The sequence below is a fragment of the Sorex araneus genome, chromosome 1 (genome assembly GCF_027595985.1).
Source record: "Sorex araneus isolate mSorAra2 chromosome 1, mSorAra2.pri, whole genome shotgun sequence".
NCBI lineage: Eukaryota > Metazoa > Chordata > Mammalia > Eulipotyphla > Soricidae > Sorex > Sorex araneus.
Window position 1 is genome coordinate 166,616,823 of NC_073302.1, and position 12,395 is coordinate 166,629,217.

At 35.8% G+C, this 12,395-nt stretch overlaps 1 protein-coding gene across 1 annotated transcript in view; it reads left to right on the forward strand.

Moving 5' to 3' along the window:
* Positions 1 to 12,395, forward strand: part of ADGRV1 (adhesion G protein-coupled receptor V1) — a 534,581-nt gene that overhangs the window by 121,279 nt on the left and 400,907 nt on the right. The window contains exons 40-48 of the mRNA XM_055138625.1: positions 2,613 to 2,691; positions 2,801 to 2,939; positions 3,618 to 3,759; positions 4,311 to 4,573; positions 5,449 to 5,624; positions 6,660 to 6,784; positions 9,121 to 9,278; positions 9,373 to 9,519; positions 9,974 to 10,081. Of these exons, the coding sequence (XP_054994600.1) occupies positions 2,613 to 2,691; positions 2,801 to 2,939; positions 3,618 to 3,759; positions 4,311 to 4,573; positions 5,449 to 5,624; positions 6,660 to 6,784; positions 9,121 to 9,278; positions 9,373 to 9,519; positions 9,974 to 10,081 (1,337 nt within the window). The remainder of the gene's footprint in view (positions 1 to 2,612; positions 2,692 to 2,800; positions 2,940 to 3,617; positions 3,760 to 4,310; positions 4,574 to 5,448; positions 5,625 to 6,659; positions 6,785 to 9,120; positions 9,279 to 9,372; positions 9,520 to 9,973; positions 10,082 to 12,395) is intronic.

Consider the following 12,395-nt stretch of genomic DNA (forward strand, 5'->3'; position numbering starts at 1 on the left):
AAGCAGATCTTTTGTTTGATGTGTATCCTGTTTTAATTGACCTTTGTATCTTTTTCTTTTCATGCTTTAGAAAAGACTCAACTTATTACAGACTTAAAGTAAAACTATTATCTCATTATAATTTAATGCAGACTACTTTATAAAGATACATCCCTATTTCTAAAGAATAAACTGCCATTATACTTCAGAATTCTTGGGGGTGAAGAGGGTGGGAGAAGTAGGTTTGTGCTCAGGGCTTACTCCTAGCTCTACACTCAGTAATTATTCATGGCATTTCTCAGGGTATGCCAGGGATTGAACCTGGGTTGGCAGCATGCAAGGCAAACGCCCAACGTCCTGTACTGTCACTCCAACCCTGCAGTTCAGACTTTAAGTGCTGGGAAATTACTCTGAAATTCCTAGGGTAGATAGCTATGATTAGCACTGAGGTGGCCTGTCTTGGTGAGGTCTCCAGGCAGAGGGAAGTTAGTCTGGGCTGAAGGATGAAAAGTATAGTCAAGGGGCTGGAGCAATAGCACAGCGGGTAGGGCGTTTGCCTTGCACGCTGCCGACCCGGGTTCGATTCCCAGCATCCCATATGGTCCCCTGAGCACCGCCAGGGGTAATTCCTGAGTGCATTACCGGGTGTGACCCAAAAAGCAAAAAACAACAACAAGGACAACAACAACAAAAAGTATAGTCAAGAGCAGTGACCTGAAAGGTAGGGCTCATTTGCTTCTGAAGCCCCCTAAGATAACTTCAAAACTTTAAGGAAAATAATGCACTTTTAATATACCATTGCTTAAAAATAATTTTGTTTTGTAAAAGACATATAATTCAGATGATTTGGTTGTCTGCACCAGTAATGATTGTAAGATAATTGAAGCTCACACTAAAGAAACTAACAAAATGCTGCATATTTTTTATATCCAGATAGGAGGTAATTTGTATAGATTAAGTCTTGTTTGGGCACTTTCTACTACTCCCCCAAGCTCCCTTAAAGTGCTTTGTATGTTAATGGCAAAATTACTTGGCTTCCCATTATACTTGTGAAGATGTGGAAGCTAAGAGAAAGTAAGTGATTGGCCCTAAGTTAAAGCAGCGAGGTAGTGGCGGATGGGGGCTTCTTCCTCTCTGTTCCTGTTCTGACGGGCATCAACTCTGATAGTGTTCTTCACTCAAATAGTTATATTTTCCCCTTTCCTTTCCACTGGGGTCATATCACTATCCAAATATCCTGGGTTAGAACAGCCCCTCTAAAGTGAAGAAGGCAAAGGATAAGATATGACAGAATAAAGTAGCCTTATGGGCAGAGTAGCAGTACAGCAGGTAAGGTGCTTTCCTTGCACGGGGTAACCCAGGTTCAATCTCTGACACCACTTACGGTCCCCCAAACTCTGCTAGGAGTGATCCCTAAAGTTCAGAACCAGGTGTGAGCCCTGAGAACTGCCAGGCATGGCAGAAAATAAGTAAGTAAAATAGAAGATTAGTTCATATAACTAATCTTTGTGAATATAGTTGTATATTTTTGTAATAAACTAAACGTGTGCCAATTTTTAAAAAAAGGGAATGAGACCATAACCTCAATTGGTTTATTTTTTAAAGGGGGGGTTGGGGGTTGGTTTGTGGTGCTCGAGGGTTATTCCTGATTGTGTACTAGGAATTACTTCTGGCAATGCTCAGGGCACCATATGGATGCAAGGAATTGAATGCTGGTCAGCTGTGTGCAAGGCAAACATCTTACTAGCTGTACTATGATTCTGGCATTCAATTTGTTTCTTGATTTCATTAACCCTTTTCTGCGTCTTTTCTAGTTGCCCCAACTTCTGTTTCTTAGTTGCTTCCTTTTTTTGTCCGTGTCTCTGTGTGTGTTTCTGTGTGTCTGTGTGTGTGTCTCTGTGTCTGTTTCTCCTCTCTCTCTCTCTCCCTCACACACACGCGCATGCACAAACATACACATCTGGCTACAACTTGCAGTGCTCAGGGTTCACTCTGGGCTCTGTGCTCAGAGATCACTCCTGGTGCGCCTTAGGGACCATGTGGGATTTTGGGGATTGAGCCAGAGGCCACTGATACAAGGCATGCTCCCTGCTCACTGTCCTATCTCTCTGCCCTCCCTCCCCACTCCTTGGTCTCTTTTCCATTTCTGTTTTTCTTTGTGGAATTTCCTTTATTTGTCTTTTCTTGTGCTCTGTGCCGGAGAGTATGATTTGTTCCCCTGCTGTGTTCAGGGCAGCATGCAGTTCCCGGAATGAACCTGGGCCTTCTGCATGCAAAACTGCAAAACTGAGTCATCACCCCATTCTTTCTGTTGCATTCAGTTTTTCCCATTTTCTACTTCTCTTAACTGGATTAAAATAATGGAAATTAAAAAAACCAAATCCTTCCTCAATCCTTATTTCATACTGTTCTCACTTGATTAAATTTCTTATGTCTGGAATTCTTATTAGCAGAAAATTTCCTTATTCAATTGTTACCAGTGTTTGTTTATTTTTTAAAAGCATTTTTTTTGAGTAATGTGCAGTATCTCTTGGTGATCATACAATCACCAAGGCATGGCTTTTAGTTTATGTAACAAACAGTTCTCTTCAATAATTCATACTGTTCAAAATGTGTTTCTGTGTGTTTTTCAGATTCAGAGGGCTTGACTGCACAAATCATTATTGACGCCAACGATGGTGCTCGTGGCATTGTTGAATGGCAACAGAGCAGGTCAACCTTAGGCTGAGTGAAAAAAATCCTTTCCTGAGTCTTAGATCTTTGCTACCAGATAAAATCTTAAAAACAAAAAGAAAAGAATATTCTCTTTGTGTTTTTATAGATTTGAAGTAAATGAAACCCAAGGGATTTTGACATTGGTCGCCCAGAGGAGCAGAGGCGCGCTTGGCCTAATTTCCTTGTTTGTGTATGCCCAGAACATGGAAGCACAGATGGAACTGGATTATACCTTCACGCCAATGGTATGGCTCAAGACTGATCACAGATACCCTATGTAAATTCAGTTTTAATCATGGTATCTTGAAAATAATAGTGATTTGGGTCCTGTATCAATCTGCGCCAAAAACTAAAATTAATGAACTATTATGCATTCTATAGTAAATTAGGACAGAAAGGCTTCACATGGGAAAGTAGTTGCCTTTGTTATCTTAATAAGGTATCTAAATCACATTTTTACTACAATCAAAATACTGTTCTTTTTTTTTATTTATTATGTTTTGTAATATGTACTATTTATTAAACTTTTATTTCGTGTGTAATACTGGAGAACAGCAATTTATCATGTTAAGAGTTTTTGTCATTAGAATACCCTCTTGGAAAATTTTTTATGCTTTTTGAAAATTTTAACTTTCATTTCTTTAATCTGTTGTAACACTTTAATGTTTTTAAAAATGTTTATTGTGTCTTCATGCCTTCTATTCCTTAACCAACTTCATTCTGTTACTTTTAGTGACTTAATATTTTCAATTTATACAAAAGAAATAAAAGTAAAATATATAACTAAATAGATCACCTCCAAACAAGAAAAATATCTCTATAAAACACTTTGTTCTTTATATTCAAAATTGTATTATAATTTCTTTTCAAGTATACTTTGAAAACTCAAAATTATATTATCTACTTCAACTTATTTTGGCCAGATTCTTCATTTTGCTGATGGAGAAAGACATAAAAGTGTTGACATCATAATTTTTGATGATGATATTCCAGAAGGAGACGAAAAATTTCAGCTAATTTTAGCATATCCTTCTCCTGGATTGGAATTGGGGGAAAATACAATAGGTAATTGATAATTTCTTACATACAGATTTATATACAGCTGTCTTTTATGTTGTTTTCTAAAATAGAAATAGATATGAAGAATAAGACAGTTTTGAGAAGAACAGTAGAATCAACCTTGTAGGGTGATTATTAATATAGGTTAAACTAGTTTGTAAGTGCTCAGTGGTTTCAGTTATTTCCAATAATAAAAAATAGAAATCTTTTATTTTTGAAGTATATGCAGCACAGTGTTTGTTTTGAACTCATTATTCCTACTAATATTTTTCTCTTGTGCTTTTTCAAAAAGGCTATCATGCCATCCAGAAAACAGTGACAGTTACTACTTTTTCTTTCCATTGCCTTTCTTCCTGTTACCTAGCTGCCCTTAATTCCAAAGTCACTGAGTAATTTTTATGTTATGAGTGAATATGGAGTTTTAATCAATGATTTAAATATTCTCCTTTTTTTTTTCTCAAGGTGAGCTGGACAAGTGCTGGCTTAGTTTTCAATTAGAAATATACATACTTCCTAACACGTAATAACTCAGCCTGTGGATGTTTTTGTATTGACAGCATTGATTACTATCCTTGCTAATGATGATGGCCCTGGAGTTTTATCATTTAACAACAGTGAGCATTTTTTTCTAAGAGAACCAACAGCTGTCTATGTACAGGAAAGTGTTGCTGTATTGTCTGTTGTTCGAGAACCCGCACAGGGACTGTTTGGAACTGTGACAGTTCAGTTCATTATAACAGAAGTGAATTCTTCAAAAGAGTCCAACGACCTGACTCCTTCTAAAGGCTATATAATCTTAGAAGAAGGTGTTCGATTCAAGGTATCATATGAACACTTATGAACAAAAAATGTTTACACTTAGTACTTACAAAGTCATTTTTTCTTAAAGGAACACCCTGGGTTTATTAAAGAAAAAATATTCCCTGATGAGGTTGTAGGTAAATGTATGATTATATTGTTACGTGAAAGTGCTATGAGCAAACAGAAAAAATTTGCTCTGATAATAAAATTGTGAAATTTATAAATAATAAAATATATTCTATGTAAACTTTCAAGCATATTTAAATGGCATATATAACTATATTATCTATGAGCCATAAATAAGAGGAAACTAAACCATTTTTTGTTGAGGTTGTTAAGCCTTGGGTAATCAATCCTTTTTGTCACATATATATTAAACACAATATAATTCTTACATTAGAATGCTTGAGATCATATATCTTATGGGAACACCAACTTTTTTGTAGAAAATGCTAGATTGGAGAGAAAAAAATGAGTATTAATCAAAATATGTTTTATACTCACAGAAGTTTACCTTCTAAAATGTTCCTTTTGATTATATTAAAATTAAATATTAGTTTAAAATACTAAATGTTAGACTGGAATGAGACTAATACAGTTGTATAACTGGAGGACGATAAAGAGTTAAAATGCAAGGAAAGTAACAATTTATAATCTTAGTGCTATTTTCAAATGTAATAAAATTTATTTTTGGTGACTTTATGTATCATACTTCTGTTGAAAATTTTGAAAGTAGTAACTTGAGAAAGTTAATCATACATCTGGGGATATACATTAAATTAGAGGTAGTGTTTTCTAAAACATTATTCTGTTGTCAAGACTAAGCAAGTTTCTCTTACATATGTGCAAAAATCCTGTATTCTAGTTTATTGTATATTTTGATTTTGATTTCAGGCCCTACACATTTCAGCCGTATTGGATACAGAACCAGAGATGGATGAGCATTTTGTTTGCACCTTGTTTAACCCAACAGGAGGCGCTAGACTCGGGGCGCAGGTTCAAACCCTGATAACAGTTTTGCAAAACCAAGCCCCTCTGGGGCTATTCAGTATTTCTACAGTTGCTAATAGGTATAGTTGATTCATAAGGAAATTATAATTTCTGAATCTAAGAACTTGTTTTTCAATATAAAGAAAGGAGGAAATCAGTCAGACTGAATACTGTAGCATGGAACGATAGCATAAGCGGTAGGACATTCACCTTGCACGTGGCCGACTGAGGTTCGATTCCTCTGCCCCTCTCGGAGAGCCCGGCAAGCTACTGAGAGTCTCTCACCTGCATGGGAGAGCCTAGCAAGCTACCCATGATGCATTCAACATGCCAAAAACAGTAACAAATAATTCTCATAATGGAGACGTTACTGGTGCCTGCTGGAGCAAATCAATGAGCAGCAGGATGACAGTGACAGTGACAGTGAATTTTCACATAAATTCTAGTAGATCCAGAGAGGTCTTAGTTTTTCCCACAACAACAACAACAACAACAACAACAACAACAACAACAACAACAAAATAATGTTGTATAAAATGATGTATTGGAATTTGTATTTTCTCAGAGGTCACCCTTTCAAGACTAAGATATGCCCTATTTTGTGTTATCAGTAATAATGAAAAGTGAGAAATAATGTAAACCATATTTAGTTACACAAATCAAGCAAATGACTCTTTGAACATATGTCAGTGATTGTAGTTTTAAAATTCTCTCTGGAAGTTGACTAGTAGTGTTTTTCTATCTAATATTTAGTTACTTCATTGATAAAATAGAATGAGAAAGCTTTAATTTTTAAAGAATATGTTTAGTATTTTTAGGTTTTTATTATGCAATATGAAATTACTGATTACCAACCCAATATTTTCTTGTAATCAGTATCAGACTATTGCATTTGTACTTTTAATTACATTTTTATAAATGTATGATTTACCTCTAGAGTCTAGTTTTTCTCCTATATAGTATGTTGATGGATTGTACCTTGAGTTATATAAACCTAAAATTGTATTAAATACTATTAGCTATTAAATACTAAATGCTAGTATTAGCAACGTGATGTATATTTGGATCTCCAGAAAATAAATTCTTACTGCTTTCTATGATCTGTTTTTATGTAGAGACACCTCTATAGACATTGAAGAAACCAACAGAACTATCTATTTAAATGTGTCACGTACGAATGGCATTGATTTAGCTGTGAGTGTGCAATGGGATACCATATCTGAAACAGCGTTTGGCATGAGTATGTTTAATTTTATATACATATATTTTTTGCCCTGAATTATGCTATGCTCTTCTCAGTTGGAAATGGAGATCCAATTTTTCATTGTACTCCAAAATACTAATTTAGTGCTTATCATGTGACATTTTACTAAATTCTTGGGATTTGTAACTGAAGAAGGGGTGATAGAAATAAATAACCTAGGCTGGAGAGATAGTACCGGGGTTTCGGCACTTTCCTTACACAGTGTGCTCTGGTTGGATCCCTGGTTGGATCCCCAACATTTTATCTGGTTTCCTGAGAAGTGCCAGGAGTGATCCCTGAGCATATAGCTAAGAGTAATTCCTGAATAGTACCACACATGGCCCCCCAAAAGCAACAAATAAATAAAATATGTGTAGCTAAAAAGTAATATAAATGTCCTTTTTAAAAAGTTTTAAGTGATGGAGAACATACCAAAGTGCTTCCCTTTGATATCAGTTTTTGAAGATCAAAGTATAAGTAGGGATTAATTATGGAAACTCCTGTGCTGGGGCAGCACGGAGGACAAAGTGGGAAGCCTTAAGGGAGCATCTGGAGGCATAAAGGAAGCAGATAAGAGTAAATCTATAGAGTGGACTTTGGGCTCAGAAGGGAGGAGGTGTTGAGCTTTTGATATTATAGCCAGTACCAGACAAAATTAAATAAACTGGAACTTGACCACAAATGACTGAAATCACAAGGTGTTTTTTTTTTTAACCATCTGACTTATTTCACCATGTGATCCAAACAAATAAGCAAATGAAATTCTAAAGCATAATTTTACTACAAGGAAAAGATGGTCAATACCAGACAGGAAGCAGGGAGGAGAATTTGTAGAATGGGTCAACTATGTCTGTGATAAAGTAGGGAACTAGAATTCTGGTGTGAAACATATATGGATATTAATTTATAATAATGCACAATTGAAACCTATGGAATAATATAAACTAATAGCTACTTAATATAAAAGTCAATTAAAAAAAAGAACTTGAAGCTAAAGGTGCGTCATGAATGTTAGTCTTTATTTTAAGGTTTAATGCAAGATCTTTGATTTAGACATGGAGATAGTTAATTTGTATGTATAATTTTAAATGATCACATTTGCATTTTAAAGATACCATTCTGGCCATCACATAAAAATGGATTGGCACGAAAAAAAATCCAGGGTAGAAAGAAAGGAACCAAAGACAACTGAAATGATAACTTGGCCTAGGTAATACTTTAGGTATGAGGAAGGTGTTATTTTGATGAGAGGAATAAAACTAGTGCAGTGTAATATGCTTTTAATTCAGTTACTTTTAAGAAGACATTTCTTTAGATTTAGAGGAAGGTCTCTGTAGGAGGGATAAATTTTAGAATCTTCAGCATTCACACTATACTTAAAGTCTAAGGAATGAATGTAGAAATCAGGAACTAGAGGACAGACTGGCTGAGATCTGAGAAATCTCCAGTACAGTGGCTACGCAGAGCCACTGTAGCTCACAGCGTAGGACTGGAACGGCCTGGTGAGAAGTCAAGGAATCCCCTGACTTAGCAGGATTTTATAAAAGAGAAAGTGGCAGGCCATTGGAATAAACCCTCAGATGCACAGGTTGTTAAGAAAAGAAAGTCTTTTCCACAAGTGATGCTGGAAAACTGGATCCCTTATGCAGAAGTCCAGGACCCTACCCAGCAGTGGGGGGGCCTCCAGGGCCACTGCAGGTGGTGCCCCGGGGAACTTGAGCTGGCTGTCAGGACCTGCTGCATCAAGGTGTTCATCATAAGTCCTGTACTGGCTCTCCAGCCGCAACAAAGCATTATAATTTTACAATTTTGGTTATGTTTTGGTCTTTGTCAAAGTTGACTAAAAAATTGTGTTGAGTATATTTCTCTTTAAAATGTATTTACAGAGGCTGGAGAAATAGTACAGTGGGTAGGGTGCTTTCCTTGCACAAAGCTGACCTGGGTTTGACCCCTGGCATTCACTATAGTATTGCTAGGACTAATTCCTGAGTGCAGAGCCAGGAGTAGCCCCTGAGCATTGCCAGTTGTGAGTCCCTCAAAAAACAAGCAAAGGAGCATTTAGTTACATAGACATTTTGGAACACTAGATATAGAACTCTGAATCAACAATTTTGATTTAAATTAAAAAGAAAATTTTTACTGCTGTTTTTAATTTCCCTAGCTTTAGCTCCTCTTCTCTTTCTCATTCACACAGTCTCACACAATTTGCCTTGGAAGGATCTTTATTTTTAATTATTAACTCATTGTTCTCACCATATAAATAATGAGAGTATGAGAGAAGTGTTCTGCTTCTTATATTACTTAAAAAATAAATCATAATTTACATTTTCCAGGAGGAATTGATGTTGTATTTTCCATATTCCAAAGTTTTTTTGATGTATCTGCTTCTGGCTGGTGTTTCTTTACTTGGGAAGATTTGGTATATGGTATAATGTTAAGAAAATTGTCTTTGACTCTCTACCGATGGCAAGGGGTTTTTACTCCAATTCAGGTAAGATTTACTTACATTGTATGCAGAAACTTAAATGTACGTGTAAATTTTGGATGCCTCATTCATTATTGTTAACCTTTCCCTTATTTCCTAGGATTTAAATATAGAAAATCCTATAACTTGTGAGGCCTTTAATATTGGCCTTTCCCCCTACTTTGTTATTACTCACAAAGGAAGAAATGAAGAAAGGCCTTCTGCTAATAGTGTGTACACTTTCACATCTGGATTGAAATTATTTCTGGTAAAAATACTTCACTCTTTCTGTAGGGGTTACCAAAGTGCTGTGTGGCAGATGAGAAGTGGGTAGAGGAATATTCGTACATGGGTGGTCTGATAATACACATTTTGAAAGGATGTGGAACTGTATCCCTGTAACATATATGGTTAAACTGATGTAGGCTCAATTAAAATATTTATTTAAAAAAATCAAAGATGTAAGAAAAATTTTATTTGTAAGCAATCTAAATAGAAAATAATTATGTTCTTCGTTAATGTGGAAAGGGCTGTTTTGCAGCTTGATACATATTTGTCAGGTGTCTTAATCTAGAATATTTTTATTTTCTTGAGAAATGAATATTTAAGTTTTAGTAGATTTCTTTAAAGTTTTGAACTTTCCATACTAATACTGTTACCATTTTAAGAATCTTTCTTTAGTTCCTCTATAAAGTAAATTCCTCTCACTCTTCTTCTTATAGGTACAAACAATCATTGTTTCAGAAAGTTCTCAAGTAAGATATTTTACGGCAGATGGCCAAGATTATTTAATTGTTGGGAGTCAAAGAAAAGGTTCTGAATTATCTCAGGTTTGATTTCTCTTGTGATGAATTTCTTTTTAATGCAATTATTGGAACTCAGCAAAGATGTGGTTTTTAATAAAATAATAATTTAATGTGGTAACTTAAAAATAGAATGCAGAATATTGGTTAAGGTTAATTTTTAAACAATAGAGTTGTAGATAATGTAATATCTTCAAGAGTCAGACAAATGCAATTTAAGCATGAGCAGTTAATTAGAATATAATTGCATTGGGAAACTTAAAAATTGCACGAATGTATGAATGATATTATCTGAAGTTCACAATTAACTTTACTTGCACTCACCATGACTCTATAAATTCCATATTTTCCTAGTAAACTTTTACTTATTTTAATTTATTTTTATTGCATCATGGTGAATTAAAAAGTTATTCATGATTGAATTTCAGGCATACAGAGTTCCAATAGCCGTCTCTTCACCAGTGCCCAATTCCCTCCACCAATGTCGCCAGCTAAACAGTATTTTATAATCCAATATAATATGCTTACTTGATCATATTGTCATTTTCCACACTCCTCTGCCAGAAAGGAGAATACTCATCTTTTTACATCAGATTCCCTTGAAACCTACCTAGTATTTGTTTCTTCTTCCTGTTTTAAAAAGAGGAAGCATTTTTTTCTATAGCAAGCTTCCACATAGAATTCCATTTTTGTCTTCATAAGATTTAATTATTCTCTAATTGCTTATTTAATTATTATAATCACTAACACCTCTCCATCAGGTCATTGCAATCAGTATTAATATAGGATCTCCTAGGTCTGAGAAATACTTCTAGACATTTTGTTGCTGGAGGGATGCAGTAGCTTTATAGGTTGAAAATACATTTGTATCATAAACACTAACCCTATTGTAACCATGTTACCTAATCTATAATAAGGTATAAAAATTAAAGAGAAAGAAAGGGGGGGGAAATGAATACTGTTCCTAGGGCTGGAGGGAGAGAGATGGTCAAAGGGCTGGAGTACATGCTTTGCATGTAGGAGGCTCGATTCGGGTTCGATTCTAAGCACCACATGGTCCCGTCTTGTATGCTAGCAGCTGCCTGAGCACAGAGCTGGGGGCAGTTCCCCAGCACCAGCGCATATGACCACAAAACCAAAAGAGATATACTTCTCTGATCTCAAGTCTTTTAAATCTATTTCATCTCTTCCCTCTCTTCTATAAGGCATATAAAAAGATTCCTTGCTTATTTTACTTCTTCAGTGTCAGTGATAGCAGCTGAGCGGCAAATCTAGTGATTGTCTTTCTGTCATTAAATTCCTTCCCATCAGCACGTGTGAGAGCATCTTCATCTTCAAATTGAAAACATCTTCCTTTTGATTTTGAGAGACATTCAGATAACGGGCAGATTTCCTTTTGTCTGTCCGTGCTCCATTTCTCAGTCTCAATTGCCAAATTTTCCTCTTTTTTTCTAAACGTAAAAGTCTTGAAGGTTTTTAGGTTTAATTTTAATTCACTTTTCTTTTTTCTTTCTCTTTTCTCGCCTGACTATTTTCATCAGTCCGTTAAATGTCTGCTACAAGCTACCTTTCAGTTTATCAACAAACTTTCCTTTGCTTTCCAGATTTATATATCTTGCTGCCTATTATTATCTCTACTTAAATATATTTTGAATATATTCTAAATAGAACTTTAAATGATATCTTTGGAACTTATTTCAATATTTGCTTTTTTCTTAATGACTAGTTTGGGGGGCTGGAGCCATGGCACAGTGGGTAGGGCATTTGCCTTGTATGCAGCTAACCCGGGTTTGATTCCCAGCATCCCATATGGTCCCCTGAGCACTGCCAGGAGTAATTCCTGAGTGCAATGCCAGGAGTAACCACTGTGCAACACCAGATGTGACTCCCCCCAAAAAAATAACTGTTTTAGGTATAGACATTTTTTTCTTTCATTTTTTATAAAACTGGGCCTGCAATAGGAACTCAGGAATGGACCATCAGTAGTTCAATGTTTTTCCCCAGGAAAAGCCCCATTAATTCCTAGTTATATAAAGGATTTGGGACAAAGGCATTAAGGAAAATATCCAGTCTTACTCTATTCCCCTAAGTGACTTAGAGCATTTGTCCACTCCTAAGGAGTCCACAATCTCTCTTGAGCACATAACTGTATCTCTTTCCATTCCTTTAGTTTCTAAACAAACTTGTTTTATTTCACTAAAAGCAAAACAGAAAAAATTACACAGGTCCTACACCTCTTAGTGCCTGGGGTCCTGGGGCCACTCCACTCCCAGTGCTGAGGGCGACCAGGGCCACTCCGAGCTCTTCTGAGGGAGCAGACGGTCCTGGCCTTGAGCTTGGC